The following is a 25,157-nucleotide window of genomic DNA, read 5'->3' on the forward strand; positions in this document are numbered from 1 at the left end:
GTGGCACATGCAACACTTCACATGAACACGTGACACATGTATCACTACACACACACACGTGACACTTGCATCATTACACACACACACACATGGTGACACATGCATCACTACACACACACGTGACACATGCATCATTACACACACACACACATGGTGACACATGGTGACACATTCATCACTACACACACACGTGACACATGCATAACTACACACACACATGGCACTTTCATCACTCTATCGATAAACGTGACACATATATCAAACACTACACAATTACGTGACACATGCAACACTGCACATACACGTGACAAATGCATCACTACACACACACGTGACACTTGCACCACTACACACACACGTGACACTTGCATCACTACGCACACGCACGTGACATGCATCACTACACATCTGCGTGACACATACATCACTACACACATATACACACACAAACGTGTCACGTGCAATACTACACACACACACACACACACATACACACACACACACATACACACACACACACACACACACACACACACACACACACACACACATACACACACACACACACACACACACACACACACACACACACACACACACACACACACACACACACACACACACACACACACACACACATACACACACACACACACACACACATACACACACACACACACACACACACATACACACACACACACACACACCGCGAATTACTTCAATATTCTCGGGATATTTACGTACCAGTGAGACCAAAACATAGTTTTTGGTCATATGAAGGGTACAGCAACGCAGTGATAACGCAACATAGTGAATTCTTATAACGTTTGATAAGAAAAAAATTGAAAAAGAACGAGATTGTGGCAAGACGGTGGCACCAGACGCCTGAGAAGGGAAGAGCTTGGACCACCACGTGGGAGGACCTATGGCGGAGACGTCAACAATTAAGGCGGACATCGCTTCATAAATCACCTAATTGTGCTGTGGGATGCTTACTTGGAGGTGAGTGCCTCTCAAAGTCAGTCATACAAGGTGTACAGTGTTTTTTATATAGTAATTAGCTTTGAACATAAGTTAATTAAAATAAGAAAAAGTAGCTCAATAGCCTCAGCTTGGTACTAGTTTTTCACACCTGTGTGTTACATTACACTGCCACTGACTAGACCTACCCCCCCCCCCTCCTCAATATAACACGCCAGTGTAAACACTCACACACACACACACACACACGTACACACAAACCAGCCTACCGCCAACCTCACCCCTCACCACTGGGACTTGACCTTCCATCCCTCACCCCCCTGATTGTCCTCCTTCCTCTCCCCCCCCCCCGCTCTGCCTATTTCCCTCTCTTCCTCAATCTCCCTCACTCCCTTTCACTCCCCTTCACTCCCTCTCTCCCTCTCCCTCCATCCCTCCACCAGTTAACCCAACCCCCCCACCGTGCCACCCCCACAATAAACACACACACACACACACACACTCTCGCACACACTCGCACACACTCTCGCACACACACGCACACACACACACACACACACACACACACACACACACACAAGTTTCCAGAGACTAAACTGGAAAAGGTTCAAAGGTTTGCCACCAGACTAGTACCCGAGCTGAGAGGTATGAGCTATGAGGAGAGACTACGGAATTAAACCTCACTTCGCTGGAAGACAGAAGAGTTAGGGGGACATGATCACCACATTCAAGATTCTGAAGGGAATTGATAGGGTAGATAAAGACAGTCTATTTAACACAAGGGGAACACGTACAAGGGGACACAGGTGGAAACTGAGTGCCCAAATGAGCCACAGAGATATTAGAAAGAACTTTTTTAGTGTCAGAGTGGTGGACAAATGGAATGCATTAGGAAGAGATGTGGTGGAGGCTGACTCCATACACAGTTTCAAGTGTAGATATGATAGAGCCCGATAGGCTCAGGAATCTGTACACCTGTTGATTGACGGTTGAGAGGCGGGAAAAAAGAGCCAGAGCTCAACCCCCGCAAACACAACTAGATGAGTACAACTAGGTGCGTACACACACACACACACACAACCTCTCTCTGAACCCTCCAGCACCAGCACTAATCCACCCCCACACACCCTCTCCATCCCCCTCCCTCACTTCCACCTTCCACCTCCCCCCCCCCATACACTCACACACCTCCTCTCTCTCTCTCTCTCTCTCTCTCTCTCTCTCTCTCTCTCTCTCTCTCTCTCTCTCTCTCTCTCTCTCTCTCTCTCTCTCTCTCTCTCTCTCTCTCTCTCTCTCTCTCTCTCTCTCTCTCTCTCTCTCTCTCTCTCTCTCTCCCCCTTTCTCCCACCTCCCCCTCTCTCTCTCTAATGAAAGAGAGGGAAGGTAGGGGAGGAGGCGAAGTGGCCCTACTCATGAGAAAGGAATGGAGCTTTAGGGAGATGGCCATCCCGGGCTGTGAGGAGTTCAGAGACTACATAGCAGGCACCGTAACAATGGGAGGACCAAGAATAGTAGTAGCAGTAATATACAACCCTCCACCAAATGACAGTAGACCCAGTCAAGAGTATGAAAACAACAACATGGCAGTTAACACTATAATTGAGAGGGCAGCCTCTGCTACCTGTAGAAATAGATCCCACCTGCTCATCATGGGCGACTTCAATCACGGAAGGATTGACTGGGAGAACAAGGAACCGCATGGAGGCGAGGATACGTGGAGAGCCAAACTATTGGAGGTGGTGACAAGAAACTTTTTAACCCAGCATGTCGGAGAACCCACAAGGATGAGAGGCAATGATGAACCTGCGAGACTCGACCTAGTCTTCACTCTGAACGACTCCGACATAAGAAAAATCGGTTTTGAGGAACCAGTAGGAATGAGCGACCACAGTGTACTGGTGTTTGTGTACTTGATTGAAGAAGGGTTATTGAACTCGAGGAGGGATACCGAAACCAAAAAGGTTAGCATACCGAAAGGGAAACTGTGAGGGGATAAGAAAATTCCTAACAGATATAGCATGGGAAACAGAGCTCAGGGGAAAGACGGCCCAAGATATGATGGATTACATCACACAGAAGTGCAAGGACGTTAACGATGCATAAGCAACAGGATGCATAACGATATATATATATATATATATATATATATATATATATATATATATATATATATATATATATATATATATAAATAGGAAGGGAGTACCACCTCTAGCTGGAAGAAGGGGGACCCATAGCCTCGGAGGAAACCACGCATAACGCATTAGAGGGAATGTTTAGATCCCCTCCAATACAGTTTCTGTGTGCTTTTCTCCTACCACCCCCTTCCTTGAATATTTTTTGTGCTTTATTATGCTATAATATATTATGCTATTATGCCATATTATTATGCCATATTATATTATGCTATTATGCTATATATATATATATATATATAAACACGAGAGTGAAGTTATACAACTTTAGAACACTTTCCAACCAGGAGACTCGAACCCTAGCCAGCACAGAAGCCTTCCAGCAACTGGCATAACATATATATATATATATATATATATATATATATATATATATATATATATATATATATATATATATATATATATATATATATATATATATATATATATATATATATATATATATATATATATAGAGTTCCATTCGGAACTTTAAGATTAGGATACTTGAGCACCGGGGATTATCTTTTAGGACTGGATTACCATTGTCTAAACCAGCATTTTCGGAGATTAGAAACCATTGTTATGAGTTGGATCATTCTCTGCTGGAATCTGATTTTAAAATTCTGGACACTTGTCTGAATGGCCAGTCTGATTTGAGAGTAATGGAATCTTTATATATAAAGGAGCTGCGGCCTCTGTTAAATAGCAACCTTTCAGCTGTTCAATTGTACACTGTATAGTGCACAGCAGGCCCTGTAATTTGATTTATACATTTGGGGAGTTTAATTTTATTATAATTTTGTTTAGTTTACCATGTCTTTGCCCTTTCTTACTTATTTCAAGTCTTGACATTGTATATTAATATAATCTTTTATTTAGGATATATAATACATTTTTTGGTATTTAATTTTATTTAATATTTGAGTTTTTGATAAGATTTTGGTTAGTACTTTATAATTGTCGTTTATTCTGTTTGTATTTTACATACATTTTTTGTAGATTTGTAGTCATTATATAAATATTTGTTATAGTGTTTAGTATCTATGTGTTAGGTATCAAGTTTCACTTCTGATTACTTCACGTAAGTTTAATAGAATGGTTTGCTTTAGTAGTTATAAATTTCATTTTGTAGTTTAATGGACTTTTAAATTAGCTTTAATATATGTGACAGTTAATAAGTTTTATTTGTATTGATCACTTTAAGTGCGCTTCAGTGTTTTGTTTTTTAAGCATTTTTTTTTCTTTGATAGGCAATTATATTCAGTATTAGTTCTTTGTTTACCAGTTATTTGATTGTGATTTCTGTTTTTTCTTTTAGATCTGATGATGAATACGAGAAGTATTCAAAACGTTATGCATTTTAAAGTAAAGAATCTGAAACAAGTATATCCCTGGTTTTCCTATTTATCTTAAAATTAAGATTCCCGAAGGGAACATCGATCAAAAAAAAAAAATATATATATATATATATATATATATATATATATATATATATATATATATATATATATATATATGTCGTACCTAGTAGCCAGAACGCACTTCTCGGCCTACTATGCAAGGCCCGATTTGCCTAATAAGCCAAGTTTTCCTGAATTAATATATTTTCTCTAGTTTTTTCTTATGTAATGATAAAGCTACCCATTTCATTATGTATGAGGTCAATATTTTTTTATTGGAGTTAAAATTAACGCAGATATATGACCGAACTTAACCAACCCTACCTAATCTAACCTAACCTATCTTTATAAGTTAGGTTAGGTTAGGTAGCAGAAAAAGTTAGATTAGGTTAGGTTAGGTAGTCGAAAAAACATTAATTCATGAAAACTTGGCTTATTAGGCAAATCGGGCCTTGCATAGTAGGCTGAGAAGTGCGTTCTGGCTACTAGGTACGACATATATATATATATATATATATATATATATATATATATATATATATATATATATAAATATATATAAATATATAAATATATATATATAAATATATATATATAAATATATATATATAAATATATATATATATAAATATATATATATATATAAATATATATATATATATCATATATATATATATATATATATATATATATATATATATATATATATATATATGTATATATATATATATATATATATATTTATATATGTCGTACCTAATAGCCAGAACGCCCTTCTCAGCCTACTATTCAAGGCCCGATTTGCCTAATAAGCCAAGTTTTCATGAATTAATGTTTTTTCGTCTACCTAACCTACCTAACCTAACCTAACCTAACCTAGCTTTTTTTGGCTACCTAACCTAACCTTACCTATAAATATAGGTTAGGTTAGGTTAGGTAGGGTTGGTTAGGTTCGGGCACATATCTACGTTAATTTTAACTCCAATAAAAAAAAATTGACCTCATACATAGAGAAAAGGGTTGCTTTATCATTTCATAAGAAAAAAATTATAGTAAATATATTAATTCAGGAAAACTTGGCTTATTAGGCAAATCGGGCCTTGAATAGTAGGCTGAGAAGTGAGTTCTGGCTACTAGGTACGACATATATATATATATTTATATATATATATTTATATATATATATATATATATATATATATATATATATATATATATATATATATATATATATATATATATATATATGTCGTACCTAGTAGCCAGAACGCACTTCTCAGCCTACTATGCAAGGCCCGATTTGCCTAATAAGCCAACTTTTCATGAATTATTTGTTTTTCGACGACCTAACCTACCTAACCTAACCTAACTTTTTTGGCTACCTAACCTAACCTAACCTATAAAGATAGGTTAGGTTAGGTAGGGTTGGTTAGGTTCGGTCATATATCTACGTTAATTTTAACTCCAATAAAAAAAATTGACCTCATACATAATGAAATGGGTAGCTTTATCATTTCATAAAAAAAATTAGAGAAAACATATTAATTCAGGAAAACTTGGCTTATTAGGCAAATCGGGCCTTGCATAATAGTCCAAAAAGTGCGTTCTGGCTACTAGGTACGACATTATATATATATATATATATATATATATATATATATATATATATATATATATATATATATATATATATATATGCAACAATGATCACAAAAACACATGCAGAATAACCAGCAGTGAAAAATAGAAAATGCTTAACACGTTTTCGGCTAATTCGCCTTCATCAGAGCAAAGTAGAATGAAGATCTTCATTCTTCAATCATTCTACTTTGCTCTGATGAAGGCGAATTAGCCGAAAACACGTTAAGCATTTTCTATTTTTCACATTTGGTTATTCTGCATACTTGGATCAGTGTTTTTGTGATCATTGTTGCATATATATATATATATATATATATATATATATATATATATATATATATATATATATATATATATATATATATATATGAATGAAAACTCACACCCCAGAAGTGACTCGAACCCATACTCCCAGAAGCAACGCAACTGGTAACTACAGGGCGCCTTAATCCGCTTGACCATCACGGCCGTCAAAAGGAAGTGATAGCCGAGGCTATTTGAGCCACTTCCCCGACGGCAACTCGGATGGTAATCTTGGGCATAGCATTTCACCAAATCACCTCATTCTTTGGGGCACACGTGAGGAACACAAATGCGAACAAGCCTGAATGGTCCCCAGGACTATATGCGAATGAAAACTCACACCCCAGAAGTGACTCGAACCCATACTCCCAGAAGCAACGCAACTGGTAACTACAGGGCGCCTTAATCCGCTTGACCATCACGGCCGTCAAAAGGAAGTGATAGCCGAGGCTATTTGAGCCACTTCCCCGACGGCAACTCGGATGGTAATCTTGGGCATAGCATTTCACCAAATCACCTCATTCTTTGGGGCACACGTGAGGAACACAAATGCGAACAAGCCTGAATGGTCCCCAGGACTATATGCGAATGAAAACTCACACCCCAGAAGTGACTCGAACCCATACTCCCAGAAGCAACGCAACTGGTAACTACAGGGCGCCTTAATCCGCTTGACCATCACGGCCGTCAAAAGGAAGTGATAGCCGAGGCTATTTGAGCCACTTCCCCGACGGCAGAACCATTCGGACCATTCAGGCTTGTTCGCATATATATATATATATATATATATATATATATATATATATATATATATATATATAATGCGAACAAGCCTGAATGGTCCCCAGGACTATATGCGACTTTTGTTCCTCACTTGTGCCCCAAAGAATGAGGTGATATGATAAAATGCTATGCCCAAGATTACCATCCGAGTTGCCGGCGGGGAAGTGGTTCAAATAGCTTCGACTATCACTTCCTTTTGTCCGGCCGTGATGGTCAAGCGGATTAAGTCGTCCTGTAGTTACCAGTTGTGTTGCACCTGGTAGTATGGGTTCGAGTCACTTCTGGGGTGTGAGTTTTCAGTCATATATATATATATATATATATATATATATAATATATATATATATATATATATATATATATATATATATATATATATATATAATATATATATATATATATATATATATATATATATATATATATATATATAATATATATATATATATAATATATATATATATATATATATATATATATATATATATATATATATATATATATATATTATTATATATAATCAATTTCTAATATTAATAATCCGCAGGAGACAAACATCCTGTCAAGACAGCTAGATATATGGTGGCTCTCAGGAAAATTTTGTCATTATTCCCTAGTATTTTATACATTAAGAAGGGATCAAGCATAAACTTTATAATTTGTGATCTGAATGATCAGTTAATTGCCATATGTGTAGGTCTCTAATTCAAACAAAATCTTCATTTAATTTTATTCAAACAAAATTTTACAGCCGTAGCAACTAATAAAGTTTAAGAAAATTAATTTGGATGTAGATATTTAACTGACTGAACAATTCAAGAGAACCATGGAGAATTTTCAGTTTGGGAACATTTTAGTTCTCACGCCAGGTTAACAATCAATAATGAACACTTTGATTTCAACAGTTTCATGAAAGATAGTGAATAACAATAAACAAATTTTAATTATACCATATAACCTCATTAATGTAACAGGTGTCCTAATATTTTACTAGTGAGGTTGTGTGGAATTATATGAATTTTGTTTTATCCATTATTCCTACTCAGGATATAGACTAGTACATCTGGCGAGATTTTATATGAAAGACAAAATTTGCCCTTAAAGATGCATGAAGAAATAAATACCATTGTTGTGATTTATCAAAATATGAATTTTATTTTCAAAATTTCACCAGATGTACTTTCTTACGTGCTGACTACAATATTAAAAATCTGTAAACTAATAATTTAACAGTATAATACTACAGTCCTGCATAAAAAACCGTTTCTTTTATAACCATAATATATGGATGTATCTCCCAGAGATCATTCACTAGATGTACTAGTGTAAGAATATTTGTAATACATCAGGTTATTTTGTGTTTCACATTGTATAAGTAGTAATTTTCTGTAATCACTTTCAATTTTTATAATGCTTTACAAGACCTTAGTATGCTGGTCTGATCTTCATCTCGGTTCTCTTGAGGGAGTAGTGATGACCTCGAAAAGGATACCAGTTGACACCGTCGGCATAACAGGTGTGGTTACCTTTGTGATATTTGCCATTTAGGTTTGACGAATGACAGCTCGTGTACCACCAAGCGCCCAAGTGACTGAAATCAAATTATCACCTGTTATGATCTCAGCCGGCAGGAGAAACGAGTCTCCCTCCTTGAGAGTTATTCATCAAGCCTGACCTGATTAGAAGGTCTAGCAAATTTTGAGGTGATAACGCATATGTAAAATAGTTGCTTGGATATGTATAACAGTTTGAGATTATGGGCAATGAAGAAGAAAACAGATAAATGACTGGCGAGGAGATGTGGACATTTTGCTGGAGGCGTGAGGCTCGCTTCCGGAGGACCTTGACCTCGCTTGAGTGCCAGACATCGCAGGGGGAAGCCGCGCTCCGTTTGAGCTCCCGTCAGAAGGGAACCCCTAGTGATATATCTCGAAGAGAAAAGAAGTGTGTAGACGTGCCAGCTGTGGAACCGAGCTGGGAACGTTGTGGTCTCAAGTCTTGGTCGACGAGCAGAGTTCAATAAGCTGCTCAGAGGCATTTTCGTGGGCTGTGTGGAGCGCCCTGACCAGACGCCATCAGAGGGAAAGCGCCCTCGACCTTATAATCTGTGGTAAGCACGATATACGCCAGTTCATAGTGATTGCTTGTAGTTGGTCGTGTGCCCAGCGACAGTAGCGATGTTTATTTATAAGTTAGACATGTTTTAATAAGGCAGAAAGCCTGAAATAGGAGAGTGAAGAGGGAGGAGCGCGGAGCGGCGTCCGTCCCCTCTGAGCTCTGACCGGCGACTGAGGGAGCCCGGCTCCTGACGGAGGAAGACCCTCCCAGCGAGTGAGGACCGCTGCCAGGCCAGGTGGAGTATGGACCCGCCCAAAACGGGGGAGTCCACTCTCACTGTATGTAGAGGACAGATAGAGGTTGGAGACAAACATATTGTGTGAATTTTTGTTTATGTGTTGAAGGGGAAACATTTTATTGGAGTGTCGATGGGTTGCAGGTTTGTCTTTGGGGAAGAAGTTGCTGAGAACTTCGAAGCCAGCATAGATGAAGTACTTGATGAGACTCCAAGGTAGTGAAGCAGAGGACCTCGAGCTGTGAGGAGAAGCAGTGAAGATGAGTGTCACATGCTTCTGTAGAGGTGGTGAAGCACCATAGTTGCACGAGGAAACTTCATGGTGTAGCAGCCAAGAGAGCTGTGGAGGAACCTAGCAGAAGGGTGAAGCACCGTAGTTGCTCAAGGAAACTTCATGATAGCAGCCTGGAGGAGCTGCAGAGGATCCTGGTAGTGAAGCCCGGAAGAACCTGAAGATATCAGGGTAGTGAACTGCCAGAGGTGGAAGGGGAAGTTCTGGTGGATTACTTGTAGGGAGTTGATAGTGTTTGGTTGTCAGTGGCGTGCAAGACACAGTGAGAGGTGAGTGATTGTTGGTATTCTGATGTCAAGGAGTGTTTTACACTGAAGTTTAGAGTTACAGTCGTAGGCTTGATTACCTACAGATGTATGCGTTCTAGGACTGATATTGATCGATTAATCATTGTTGTGTATCAATGAACATTTATACTGATATATGTTATTGCATTCAAATGCTGATTTTCTATATATATATTATCTTGCTGATGGTGCAACAGTGTATGTAGACTTGATCAACTTGAGGTGGTTGATAGTATCAGGTGGTGAACCAGGAGATAGGATACCACTTGATAAGCTGATGGTAGAGTTCTGATGGTGTTGGAGAGCAACCTGATTGTGATATTATAGAGTATAGGATTCATTATTATTATATGTGTGTATGTATCGTGTATGTGCTTTGTCCAGTAAATGTATCCCAATTTGCTGGTGTTTGCCCTTGTCCTAGTGAGGCTTCCCAGGAGGTAGTAAAGAAGGAGAGAGAGAGAGAGAAAGAACCAAGAACCACTGCCGTGGGCAGGGTAGGAGGTAATACTAGTAAGTCATAGGGGATTGAGTAGATCATATCTCATAAGGAGAGAGTGGGGAGTCACAGCGGCTCGAGTGGGTGTGTGCACGTGACAACGAGGCTAAGTGTTGGAGCCGCATCCCCTAAACGTGTGACGCTAAGCCCCTCTCCAAGAGCCAGAAGTGCCAAGGGTGATCTCCTAGTATAAACACTCTACCGAGTTGTGGGTTGGGTTGTCCGTAGAGAAGGATCAACGACGGCAACACCAACCAACCCACAGTCTATAATAATAAATTGGGGGCCTGTGTCCGGGAAAGTGAACTGACACACCCACACCCTGTCCAAGAGTGGATTTGTACACCCTTGCTGAAATAGATAGACTGTGTGACCGCAGGTGTATACTCTCTCTCTTGGGAAGACTCACAGGACAAGATGGAGAAGGTGCAAGCGTTTGTGGAGTCAGGCAAGCCTGAGGACTTGGAAGGTTGCACGAGGGATCAATTGAAGCAAATAGCAGAAAAATGTGGCATTAGGTTGAAAGCATCTAAAGTAGCTGGGATGAAGGATGAGATCCTGAGACAGTTAAGAGCCAAAAATGAAGCGGCAGAACAAGGAGCCCAAAAAGGAGCTGAAAGTGGAAAAGAGGATGATGGGCAGGATGAAGTGAGATCCCAAGGATCGAGTAGGAGCAGCAAGAGTAGCCGCAGTAGCAGGAGTAGCCGAAATAGGAGCTTGGAGAGATTCCAGTTAGAGCTCCAGATGCAGCGTGAGGAGAGACAGTTCCAGCTGGAAAAGATGAAATTAGAACTCCAGATGAAAAATGAAGCCGAGAAGGAAAAAGAGAAAACCAGACTGGAAGTAGAAAAAGAGAAAACCAGACTGGAAGTAGAAAAAGAGAAAACCAGACTGGAAGTAGAAAAAGAGAAAACCAGACTGGAAGTAGAAAAAGAGAAAACCAAACTGGAAGTAGAAAAAGAGAAAACCAGAATAAGGGAACTGGAGTTGGAACAAGAGAAAGAAAAAGAGAAAGCAAGACTAGAGGTCGAAAAAGAAAAAGCCCAGGTCGAAAAAGAAAAAGAGAGAACAAAACAAATGCAGATAGAAGCGAATAGAACCTTGGCTGAGCAAAGGATTGAACATGGGTTGCCAGAGAGCACCACCCAGGTATCACACCCACCAGATGTTAGGGTTAGGGAGAAGGACATTCCCTTGTTTGTTCCCGAAGAGGCGGAGAGCTTCTTCGAGCATTTTGAAAAAGTAGCCAGCATCAAGGAGTGGCCACAGGAGGAATGGGCCCAGCTGGTCCAGTTAAGATTGACCGGTGCAGCCAGGGAGGCATACACCCAATTGTCACTGGAAGAGTGCCAGGATTATGCCACAGTAAAGAGCAGCATATTGCGCTCGTTTCAGTTAACCTCAGAGGCTTATAGGAAGCGCTTCAGAGAAATGATCAAAGTTGGAGCATGTACGTTTGCTGAGACAGCAAGGGATCTGGAAAGACGATTCCAGAAGTGGATTGAGGCTGCTGGAGTTGGATCTTACGCTGACCTGAAGCAACTGATGGTCATGGAGAAGTTCTTGGAGATGATACATCCCGAAACAAAGTTCAAGATCCAAGAAGCAGGGATAAAGGAGGTGAAAGATGCCGCAGATAGGGCAGATATGATTACTGAAGCGTACAAGAGCTTAAGGGAGAACAGAGTAAGAAGCGAGGCGAGACGCAGCAATGGCAGACCCAGTGGAGTCTGGGGAGGAAGAAATTATGAGAGACCCAGAGGAGTCTGGGGTGAGAAGAATTTTGATAAATGGGCAGATAAAAGTAAGTACCCAAAAACTCAGAAGAGTAGGTCGCGCACTTCGTCTGAAAGTGAGGATGGAGGAGCTAAACGAGAAGCTAATCGTTATCTAGGGAATCAAGAGTCCAATAAAGCTCCACAGAGTACGAGTAGTACGTCTGGCCCGAGGAACTCCAATACGAGTGGGCAGAGTCAGAGCTACTCGGGTACATATAGGAGAGATTTTTCACAGATGAGATGTTACAGTTGTAACGGATTGGGTCACGTGATGCGAGATTGTAGACAGGGCAAGAGAGTTGTGACCCTGGCCATGTGTGACCCCCGAAGTAAATATGCCAATGTGTTCCAAGACAAACCACAGAGATCAAACTTAGTGAACGAGAGGTATAGGCCGTTCATGAGCAAAGGTTGGATCAGTATAAGAGGCCAACCTGAGGTAGAAGTTGGTATCTTAAGAGATACCGGAGCTAATCAGAGCTTGATTACGAGAAGCCTGATTGGGAATGATCGACGATTAGCTGGCAGGAGTAAGATGAAGGTATATGGGTTATTGTCTGAGAGTGACATGCCCGTATGCACTGTCCTGCTAAGGTCGGAATATGTGTCGGCGGAGGTGATGTTGGGAGTGTGCCCCGACATACCTATTCCAGGAGTCCAAGTGATCCTGGGAAATGACTTGTGCGGGACAAAGGTGTTGCCAAGAGTCATGGCGGAGACTGTGCCAGAGGAGTGCCCAGAAGGCCTCGGCACGGGTGGGACACCTGAGAGTGTGAACCTGACGGACATCCGAGGGGATGAGTCAGGAGACCGCCAAGCCATTGAGTACCCTGTCTCGGTAGTGACGAAGGCAGAGGTGGCCGACGAGGAAGACACTGGAGAAGGTGAGACAGTGTCGATTCAGCCGGTGGAAGATATCGACGTAGACATAGCGTGGCTGTTTGATGAAGGTCCAGCCCAGGAAAATGGAGTCTCGGTGAGGTCGAAAGTGAAGATGGCCCAGCCGAAGAAGAATCATGTGAAGAGAGCGGACCTGAGTAAAGCCCAGACTGCTGAAACTAAGAGTCGGAAGGTGAATGCAACTGTGCTGAGTAGGAATGAGGAAGGATGTGGACATACTGAGGGCGGGAGTAGAGCGTCAAGTTGTCCACGAGCACAGAGGCATCTGGATAGTAGAGTTAAGTTGTTTGAGATGTCAGGAGTTGACATGTTTCACAGAAAACGTGGAGGAGAGATAGTGAAGAAGAGTAATAGCCGGGAAAATGAGAGGAGTAGAGACAGTATGTGTGGAGAGATGCTTACGAGCACTTTGGGAGAGGCAAAGCGACATGTACGGTCGAGTGCTGTTGGATGTAGTACAGTGCTCGAAGAAACTTTTAGGGAACGAAGAGGAGTTGAAGGAGGAGAAATGGAGTTGTATAGAGGTGAGAGGTGTGAGAAGAGGATGATGATACAAGCATGGAGGAGTAGAAGAAAGCCGAGGACTCGATGGAGGTCAAACAGGATGAGGTCTCGGATGAATGAGGAGACGAAAGGGAGGATCGTCGGTGAAGACGAGGGAGCGAAGTAAATGATGACAGGAGACGAAAGTATAATGGCAGTAGATGGAAGTGTGAAGACGACAGAGGAGGTACAGACAGCAGATGTCTGACTCTGGACGTGAAGAGAAGAAGACGAGGAAACGGAGGGTGGAGACAATAAGTAGAGTGGACCGAGGGAATGCAGGTGTCCTAGGAGGACAGCCTAGCCAAGAGGTGTCAGAGAGGTCAAATCGTTTATGAGAAGATCATGTTCTGGAGAGAGGTGAGCCAGATGTTGCAAGGAGCAACGAACTAGTTGTAGACTCCTACGGGAGTATGTAAACAGACTAACCGGTCGAACCAATCGGTTGAAGAACGAGACAGTGTAGTGGCGGATGTATTATCCCGAGCTTTGCCACTGGAATAACTCTCAAAAATAAGGGGAGGGGAGTGTTATGATCTCAGCCGGCAGGAGAAACGAGTCTCCCTCCTTGAGAGTTATTCATCAAACCTGACCTGATTAGAAGGTCTAGCAAATATTGAGGTGATAACGCATATGTAAAATAGTTGCTTGGATATGTATAACAGTTTGAGATTATGGGCAATGAAGAAGAAAACAGATAAATGACTGGCGAGGAGATGTGGACATTTTGCTGGAGGCGTGAGGCTCGCTTCCGGAGGACCTTGACCTCGCTTGAGTGCCAGACATCGCAGGGGGAAGCCGCGCTCCGTTTGAGCTCCCGTCAGAAGGGAACCCCTAGTGATATATCTCGAAGAGAAGAGAAGTGTGTAGACGTGCCAGCTGTGGAACCGAGCTGGGAACGTTGTGGTCTCAAGTCTTGGTCGACGAGCAGAGTTCAATAAGCTGCTCAGAGGCATTTTCGTGGGCTGTGTGGAGCGCCCTGACCAGACGCTGTCAGAGGGAAAGCGCCCTCGACCTTATAATCTGTGGTAAGCACGATATACGCCAGTTCATAGTGATTGCTTGTAGTTGGTCGTGTGCCCAGCGACAGTAGCGATGTTTATTTATAAGTTAGACATGTTTTAATAAGGCAGAAAGCCTGAAATAGGAGAGTGAAGAGGGAGGAGCGCGGAGCGGCGTCCGTCCCCTCTGAGCTCTGACTGGCGACTGAGGGAGCCCGGCTCCTGACGGAGGAAGACCCTCCCAGCGAGTGATGACCGCCGCCAGGCGAGGTGGAGTATGGACCCACCCAAAACGGGGGAGTCCACTCTCAATGTATCTAGAGGACAGATAGAGGTTGGAGACAAACATATTGTGTGAATTTTTGTTTATGTGTTGAAGGGGAAACATTTTATTGGAGTGTCGATGGGTTGCAGGTTTGTCTTTGGGGAAGAAGTTGCTGAGAACTTCGAAGCCAGCATAGATGAAGTAATTGATGAGACTCCAAGGTAGTGAAGCAGAGGACCTCGAGCTGTGAGGAGAAGCAGTGAAGATGAGTGTCACATGCTTCTGTAGAGGTGGTGAAGCACCATAGTTGCACGAGGAAACTTCATGGTGTAGCAGCCAAGAGAGCTGTGGAGGAACCTAGCAGAAGGGTGAAGCACCGTAGTTGCTCAAGGAAACTTCATGATAGCAGCCTGGAGGAGCTGCAGAGGATCCTGGTAGTGAAGCCCGGAAGAACCTGAAGATATCAGGGTAGTGAACTGCCAGAGGTGGAAGGGGAAGTTCTGGTGGATTACTTGTAGGGAGTTGATAGTGTTTGGTTGTCAGTGGCGTGCAAGACGCAGTGAGAGGTGAGTGATTGTTGGTATTCTGATGTCAAGGAGTGTTTTACACTGAAGTTTAGAGTTACAGTCGTAGGCTTGATTACCTACAGATGTATGCGTTCTAGGACTGATATTGATCGATTAATCATTGTTGTGTATCAATGAACATTTATACTGATATATGTTATTGCATTCAAATGCTGATTTTCTATATATATATTATCTTGCTGATGGTGCAACAGTGTATGTAGACTTGATCAACTTGAGGTGGTTGATAGTATCAGGTGGTGAACCAGGAGATAGGATACCACTTGATAAGCTGATGATAGAGTTCTGATGGTGTTGGAGAGCAACCTGATTGTGATATTATAGAGTATAGGATTCATTATTATTATATGTGTGTATGTATCGTGTATGTGCTTTGTCCAGTAAATGTATCCCAATTTGCTGGTGTTTGCCCTTGTCCTAGTGAGGCTTCCCAGGAGGTAGTAAAGAAGGAGAGAGAGAGAGAAAGAACCAAGAACCACTGCCGTGGGCAGGGTAGGAGGTAATACTAGTAAGTCATAGGGGATTGAGGAGATCATATCTCATAAGGAGAGAGTGGGGAGTCACAGCGGCTCGAGTGGGTGTGTGCACGTGACAACGAGGCTAAGTGTTGGAGCCGCATCCCCTAAACGTGTGACGCTGAACCCCTCTCCAAGAGCCAGAAGTGCCAAGGGTTATCTCCTAGTATAAACACTCTACCGAGTTGTCGGTTGGGTTGTCCGTAGAGAAGGATCAACGACGACAACACCAACCAACCCACAGTCTATAATACATCTTAACAACATTCCATTATATCAACATACAAACATTATGCTTGTACAAGAATGTAAGAACAATATATTTTACGGATATTTTGTATGGAACATTCATTATTTAAACAAATTTTCTGTTCTTATATTACAGTAAGAAGTTTAATACCAAGTACTGCAATGTTATTGGAGTTTGTAAGGCAACATTTCTGAGATAATTATTTTGAGAGGGATTAGTCGTTTTCATTATTTACTTAGAGGATAAAGTAGTAATTAAACTAACTGCATATTAATTTTACATTTATATATACTTTAGATTGAACTTTGTGTTATAGACAGTTTTCATGATCATCATCAATGGTGAAACTTAGATCATGGTGTGTAGAAATGTGATGAACACTGCTGAGGAGTTTATTACTTTCAATGTGTGAAGTTCCGTTAAATGTTGCATAAAGTGTCTTTGTAGGAAGTAGTTCATATGTGCACGTTAAATATACAACCAGTAATTAGTTATTTGTGTGTGTGTGAAAAGTCATCTTTGTTATTCAACATATACACAGACAGGATGATTAGTGAGGTCAAGGTAAGACTCAAGAAGGGGGTTATGAACTTAGTTTATAGAACAAACACAAGTAATGTATGGTATCCAGAGAATAATATACATAACACATGCAGACAAGTCAGTATTTTTACCAGTTAGAGGTTCATGTAGCTACTCTTTCACTCGCACTATGTCTGTTCATCTTTTCAATCTACTCTATCCTTTCTTCACTAGTCTGTCAATTGTTTCATGACTATGGTCAAACCATCTCGATAAAGTATATAGTACAGTATACTCGATCTGGTGATGTACAAACTTTTGGACACTGAATCTTTCCATTAAAATTGAATCACTTGCCCAGTCTATTCTCCAAACAACACGTGCATCTCTATTTTTAATTTCTACTGGTCCAGTTATTTGTTTATGTTCTTTCCACATATATGGTTGTTTAAAGTACAGCCATTAATTTATGGTTGTACACTTGCTCAGTCCAGCTAGAGTCGCAAATTTGTATACATTTGTTATAATCAAAATATCACCATAATAAAGTCCTAACAGGTGAAATTTAATTTTCCATAAAGCATAATCTAAATTTGGTGTTATGTATATACTTTGTGAACTTGCAACGTAACACTAGTCCTTTAATTCGGATATATAATGTTAAAGTGTGTATGAGTATTTTTTTCCAAAATGTATTTGGAACAGAAGGCACCCTCATGTCCACTAAATGATACCCATGTTTAGGTCACAGATTGTGCTATAATTTAAAATTGCACCACGTTTTACCTGATGTTGTGTAACCTCATTTACAGCTGTGCTTTAAATTTTATAACAAAATTCTAAATATAGAGCTTTGGAGCCTTAAGAGTTCGTGGAGAATTATGAATTCTTCTTTGCAAATATTGCATTCTCAAAATATATTAATGATAAAACATGAAGGAATGTTGGTTAACACCTGAACATATTAACCACTTCCAGTTTCTCTTCATTCAAATACAAGCACACAGATGTACAATATTTTAGTGATCTTACCTTACAGCACAGTTTCCTCCAAAAGTGTCAAGATCCTTATCCTTGGTAGTGAATCTCTGGCCATTGACAAAGCTGAAGCCATCACCAGCATCTCCAGTATACCCATTAACCTCAACTTTATAAGAGGCACTCCTGTCATGGACATAAAAGAATTGGTACTGTGCCCATCGGATGGCATTGTCAAAGTCTGCCAGGTCAAAGTGTATTTGGTTGAGTGTCTGCTCAGTGAGGGCGTGAATGTGGTCGAGTCCAAGCCAAAACTCGCCAGAGAGATTACCAAAGCCCAAGGCGTATTCCATCCATGTGCGGTAGAATTCTTCCCGCGGGAGTATATCTTCTCGACGCTGAATTACAGTCCATCCTCCTCCATTAGAGTCCATATCACAATAGACACGAACAGGACGTTTTGGGCAGCAGTCGTACGGATAGATGGTGTAAACACTACTGGTCTTGTGGCCGTGATCTTGCAGTTCACGGCAATTACGATTTTGGAAGCCAAGCCCTAGCCACAAAGGCTCTGTCAGGTACGAATTAACAATGGTGTCCTCTGCCGCCACCACCACAAACATACTCCATGTACCCACTAACACCAGCATCCACAGTGGCTTGCCCATCATCCACTAGATAAACCTGAAATATATGAGATTAATAAATACTTATTTTTAAAAGTCATCAAGTATAGTTCCTCTATTATACTTTATGTGTTACCTGACATTGTTCAGGCAACGGAGGTCAACTGGGTCGACTTAGTGCTTTAATCAATCTAGCATGAAGGCTGACACTAAATAACTTCTGACTCACCAGTCCGGAGATCTAGGAACTTGGCCAGCCACCTGCCAACAATTTCACTGAGGGGAGCCACAATGGGACTCACCCCAACCTGACCATGTTGGGCACACAACCTACAGCAATCACTGTGCGAAGTTGGATCAGGGTAGTCTCCAAACATCAGGCTTCAGACTCCGTAGTATAGGTATAGGCAAGGCAACATACATTGCTTTCATATCCTAGACCAGTGATGCAAGTAAATTTTGTGAGATCTTTCCAGAGCACTTAAGAGACTATTGAGATTCAGATCCTAAATTCACCGAAGGAGTCAGCCAATGGGATACTCTTGCAGGCTCTACACGCCAACTCCAGATGACTGCAATAGGCCCATAATGGAGAACATTGCACCAGCAATGCTGAAGGCAGCTTCTGGAAAGAATACAGCATTCCTAACTGTGCAAGCCCCTCATGTTGGGGACTTCCTGTTGGCTATCCCTAATTCCACCTTTGGCACCCATCTGGGCCATCTGGCCTTATTTATTGGTGTTGCTCTGATCTTTGCCATCCCTATCTCCACCGATTACTGGCGTATCTGCAACTATTCATTAACAGACCAATGTGGCAACCATATCTTGAGTTATCTTGAGTTATCTTGAGATGATTTCGGGGCTTTAGTGTCCCCGCGGCCCGGTCCTCGACCAGGCCTCCACCCCCAGGAAGCAGCCCGTGACAGCTGACTAACACCCAGGTACCTATTTTACTGCTAGGTAACAGGGGCATAGGGTGAAAGAAACTCTGCCCATTGTTTCTCGCCGGCGCCCGGGATCGACCCCGGGACCACAGGATCACAAGTACAGCGTGCTGTCCGCTCGGCCGACCGGCTCCCATGGTCACATATGTAACAATTCAGGAAGATTGCCAAACATAAAACAGTCAATGACATTACTAAGGTTGACTACAGCCAAGTGTCCAGCACAAAGGGAACCTCAAATTTGTAGACCTAACAACAGCCACAAGTGCCCAAATGAAGCTACCCTGCAACCTTGGAGGGATGACAAATAGGTTGTGTGGGACTTCATGTGTGCATCTATATTGGCTAATACCAAACTATGGCACATTTAAACTGAAGGTGGTGGGGCTGCCACCTTCAGAGAGACTAAGAAAATCATTAAGTATGTGAACTTGAGTTTAGGACTGCCGTGGGTGAACTGATTCCTGTCGCCCAAGAAACCACCCACATCACTTCTGCGGACTAAAATGTGATTAGTAAGACAGAACCGCCGTTTGGAAAGGCAGAGTCAAAGAACTAGCAGCTGAATCCATCAAGCACAAATAGATGAATACAAATAGGGTTATTGCACACTACTCAAACACCAGTAAACTATTTTAAGTGAAGGTTTCAACTATTTTAAATAAAGGTATTGTTGTAATGTATACCTTGTCATGGTTGGGACCCAAACCTTATTGTCTCCTTCCACTCTGTACATAGCTTAGTAAAACAGAAACTAAATAGGGATCAAATATGATACAGCTTTCCACCGGGGAAACAAAAAATGGGCCGGGTGCGCTCAACAGATGGCGTTGACATCGTCACACCTCCCTTCCAAAAAGAATTAAAGTCGAGTGTTAAAATGGGCGGGTTTCACTCGGTCAGGGGTGGTGTAACAATTAATATCAATTACTACTACTACTACTATAATGAGCTAAAAATTAAACACTTGCCGAGGGGAGACCTGGCATGTAGTTAAACACTTGTCGAGAGTGGACCCGGTATCTTGTTCAACACTTACCGAGGAAGGACCCGGTACGTGGTTCAACACTCACAGCTTGCGAGGGTAGAGGTTATGTTGGAGATGAAGTGAGGTTGTGCCGCTATATATATAGTGGTGCTCATTGTTTTTCTCTCACGTCACGCCTAATACAATGTAAAGTCTGTCCTGACATTCTCAGAAACAACTCCCCTGCTCCGCCTACCACCTTGGGAAACCCTGCTATGCTGGGGAATCCACACATTCTCCATCTCCACAATCCACCCAAATTTTAATGTAGTAATAATTTTTTTCTTGTAACTTTGACTGGTCAGTATAAACACGGTGTTGCTTCTTACAAGTCGGCATTCGGTCAACGACAGTAAGTGTTTGGACGGTGTCTCTTTATTCCTATTCCAGCTTCTATCCTGCCATCATTCCACTTCCAAGTGCTATATCATAATGCTGGCTTAGCGCTTTCTCCAAGCAATTACCTTGCACCTTTGTCCCTTAACATGAAAATCCTTGTATACAAAATAGGATATTTGTTTAAAATCATATTCATCTGTTTAATTGTTTGTAATGATATATTAGTGCAGTGGGTGTAGTTTGCTAAATGAACACAAATCTTTGTGTGGGTTTTACATCAGCTCATAGTCTCCGACTTTTCACCCCCCCCCCCCCCATTACCAAAAGGTTCCCCTCCCAAGCCCTACTGTGGAGTCCCCAAAGAGACCTTCCCGGGCCTCCTGCGTCGCCATAGAAACCATTTCGGGCCTCCTGCATCGTCACAGAGACCCTCTCAGGCCCTCTTCGTTGCTACAGAGACCCCCGCACCCCCTGCGTCGCTCTAAAGACAGCCAGGCCCCCCCCCCCTGCGTCGTTACAGAGACCCTTCCGAAATACCTGCGTCACTACAGAGACCCCAATGACCACCTGCGTCACTGCCGATACTTCATGGACCACCTGCATCACTACAAATACCCCATGGACCACCTGCGTCACTACAAAGACCCCATGGACCACCTGCGTCGCTACACAGACCTCATGGACCACCTGTGCCGCTACAGAGACTCCCGTGGACCACCTGTGCCGCTACACAGACCCCATGGACCACCTGCGTCACTACAAAGACCCCATAGACCACCTGCGTCACTACAAAGACCCCATAGACCACCTGCGTAACTACAAAGACCCCATGGAACACCTGCGTCACTACAGAGACCCCATGGACCACCTGAGTCACTACATAGACCCCATGGACCACCTGCGTCACTACATAGACCCCATGAACCACCTGCGTCACTACATAGACCCCATGGACCACCTGCGTCACTACTGAGACCCCCATGGACTACCTGAGTCACTACAGAGACCCCCAAGGACCACCTGCGTCACTACACAGACCCCATGGACCACCTGCGTCACTACAGACACCCCCAAGGACCACCTGCGTCACTACACAGACCGGATGGACCACCTGCGTCACTACACAGACCCCATGGACCACCTGCATCACTACACAGACCCCATGGACAACCTGCGTCACTACACAGACCCCATGGACCACCTGCGTCACTACACAGACCCCATGGACCACCTGCATCACTGCACAGACCCCATGGACCACCTGCGTCACTACAGACACCCCCAAGGACCACCTGCGTCACTACACAGACCGGATGGACCACCTGCGTCACTACACAGACCCCATGGACCACCTGCATCACTACACAGACCCCATGGACCACCTGCGTCACTACAGACACCCCCAAGGACCACCTGCGTCACTACACAGACCGGATGGACCACCTGCGTCACTACACAGACCCCATGGACCACCTGCATCACTACACAGACCCTATGGACCACCTGTGTCACTATACAGACCCCATGTACCACCTGTGTCACTACACAGACCCCATGGACCACCTGTTCACTACAGAAATCCCATGGACCACCTGCGTCGCTACAGATACCCCCATGGACCACCTTCGTCACTACAAAGACCCCATGGACCACCTGCCTCACTACAGAAACCCCATGGACCACCTGCGTCACTACAGAGACCCCATGGACCACCTGCGTCACTACAAAGACCCCATGCACCACCTGCGTCAATACAGAAACCCCATGGACCACCTGCGTCACTACACAGACCCCATGGACCACCTGCATCACTACACAGACCCCATGGACCACCTGTGTCACTACACAGACCCCCATGGACCACCTGCGTCACTACAAAGACCCCATGGACCACCTTCGTCACTAAAAAGACCCCATGGACTACCTGCGTCACTACAGAGACCCCATGGACCACCTGCGTCACTACAAAGACCCCATGGACTACCTGCGTCACTACACAGACCCCATGGAGCAACTGTCACTACAGAAATCCTGTGGAGGGAAACCAATGTCGTCTATGCCTTCAAATGCCCGCTTGGGGACTGTAAGCCTCAAAGAACTCAGTATATAGGCAAGACAACAACATCTCTTTCTAGACGATTAACGATGCATAAGCAACAGAGCTCCAATAAGGAACATATAATCTTTTCCCACAACCAGACCATCACCAGAGAAGTCTTATAAAAAAACACGGAAATCATCGATAGATACAGCGATAGCAGGCGGCTAGATATCTGCGAGGCACTACACATTAAGAAGTCAACACCAGCAATCAACAGCCAATTAATGCACAACTATATTCTACCCACTTCAAGACTCCGCACCAGTATAGAAGCATCAAGAAATATGGGCCAATAGGCCCTTTGCATTTACTTCCATTCTTCCCCTTTAACTTTACCCAATATTACCCAATATTTCGAGTTTTATCTTGTGTTGAAAGTTTGTTTTCACCCCATCCAAAACTGTTGTAACATATCACCTCACCCAAATGCAGGTATAAAAAATGAAAAGCCTTTTGAATTATAGCATAGTAAGAAATCTGTTTAGTATTTGCAGGTTATAGTTGTGTGCGTGTAAACTAAAGTCTTTGAAAATGTAATAGGTTATTATTAAACGTGTACAAGTGTCGCGTCAGACTAGAAATAAAAATGAATTTTGGAGAACGGATTTTTCAATTACCATCGACAGTGAAAAGAAACATAAGAAATATTGAGAAAATTCGTGTTAGAATGATTAATCTTACTTTTTTCAGTCATATTTAATAATATATGTCTACAGGAACCGGTACCTTGTCAAGCACAAGACGAAGCTGGAAAAAGTCCAAAGGTATGCCACTAAACTAGTCCCAGAACTAAGAGGCATGAGTTACGAGGAAAGGCTGCGGGAAATACACCTTACGACACTGGAAGACAGAAGAGTAAGGGGAGACATGATCACAACCTACAAAATCCTCAGAGGAATCAACCTGGTAAACAAGGTTAAACTATTCAACCCTGGTGGGACGCGAACAAGGGGACACAGGTGGAAACTGAGTACTCACATGAGCCACAAAGACGTTAGAAGGAACTTTTTCAGTGTCAGAGTAGTTAACGGATGGAAGCATTAGGTAGTGATGTGGTGAAGGCTGACTCCATACACAGTTTAAAATGGAGATATGAAAGAGTCCAGTAGGCTCAGGAATCTGTACACCAGTTGAGAGGCGGGACCAAAGAGCCAAAGCAACCTCCGCAAGCACAAATAGGTGAGTACACACACACACACACACATTCATACATACATATATATATATATATATATATATATATATATATATATATATATATATATATATATATATATATATATATATATATATATATATATATACATATATATATATATATGTCGTACCTAGTAGCCAGAATGCACTTCTCGGCCTACTATGCAAGGCCCAATTTGCCTAATAAGCCACGTTTTCCTGAATTAATATATTTTCTCAATTATTTTTCTTATGAAATGATAAAGCTACCCATTTCATTATGTATGAGGTCAATTTTTTTTATTAGAGTTAAAATTAACGTAGATATATGACCGAACCTTACCAACCCTATCTAACCTAACCTAACCTATCTCTATAGGTTAGGTTAGGTTAGGTAGCCGAAAAAGTTAGTTTAGGTTAGGTTAGATAGGTTAGGTAGTCGAAAAACAATTAATTCGTGAAAAATTGTCTTATTAGGCAAATTGGGCCTAGCATAGTAGGCTGAGAAGTGCGTTCTGGCTACTAGGTACGACAAATATATATATATATATATATATATATATATATATATATATATATATATATATATATATATATATATATATATATATATATATATAATGTCGTACCTAGTAGCCAGAATGCACTTCTCAGCCTACTATACATGGCCAGATTTGCCTAATAAGCCAAGTTTTCCTGAATTAATATATTTTCTATATTTTTTTTCTTATGAAATGATAAAGCTATCCATTTCATTATGTATGAGGTCAATTTTTTTTATTGGAGTTAAGATTAACGTAGATATATGACCGAACCTAACCAACCCTACCTAACCTAACCTATCTTTATAGGTTAGGTTAGGTTAGGTAGCCGAAAAAGT

At 42.0% G+C, this 25,157-nt stretch overlaps 2 protein-coding genes across 2 annotated transcripts; one reads left to right on the plus strand and one right to left on the minus strand.

Annotated features, from left to right (window-relative positions):
* Positions 1–8,082: 8,082 nt before the first annotated feature.
* Positions 8,083–20,729, minus strand: LOC123748429 (ficolin-2-like). The gene is made up of 3 exons (XM_069311587.1): positions 20,674–20,729; positions 18,116–18,745; positions 8,083–8,882 (listed from the first exon to the last, which is right to left on the minus strand). Exons 2-3 carry the CDS (start codon positions 18,730–18,732, stop codon positions 8,717–8,719), a joined length of 783 nt encoding a protein of 260 aa, XP_069167688.1. The 5' UTR covers positions 18,733–18,745; positions 20,674–20,729; the 3' UTR covers positions 8,083–8,716.
* Positions 20,730–21,980: 1,251 nt separating this feature from the next.
* Positions 21,981–23,087, plus strand: LOC123748952 (zyxin-like). The gene has a single exon (XM_045731067.2). It carries the CDS (start codon positions 21,981–21,983, stop codon positions 23,085–23,087), a length of 1,107 nt encoding a protein of 368 aa, XP_045587023.2.
* The last annotated feature ends 2,070 nt before the right edge of the window (positions 23,088–25,157 follow it).

The sequence above is a fragment of the Procambarus clarkii genome, chromosome 70 (assembly GCF_040958095.1).
Source record: "Procambarus clarkii isolate CNS0578487 chromosome 70, FALCON_Pclarkii_2.0, whole genome shotgun sequence".
Classification (NCBI taxonomy): Eukaryota; Metazoa; Arthropoda; class Malacostraca; order Decapoda; family Cambaridae; genus Procambarus; species Procambarus clarkii.

What these genes read in the sequence shown, in the direction of transcription:
- LOC123748429 (XM_069311587.1), bottom strand. Translation starts at nt 18,732, where the DNA reads ATGATGGGCAAGCCACTGTGGATGCTGGTGTTAGTGGGTACATGGAGT. An exon ending in GGAGGAAACTGTGCTGTAAG is followed by an intron (nt 8,883 to 18,115) that starts GTAAGATCACTA and finishes ATTTGATTTCAG; the next exon opens with TCACTTGGGCGCTTGGTGGT.
- LOC123748952 (XM_045731067.2), top strand. Translation starts at nt 21,981, where the DNA reads ATGGACTACCTGAGTCACTACAGAGACCCCCAAGGACCACCTGCGTCA.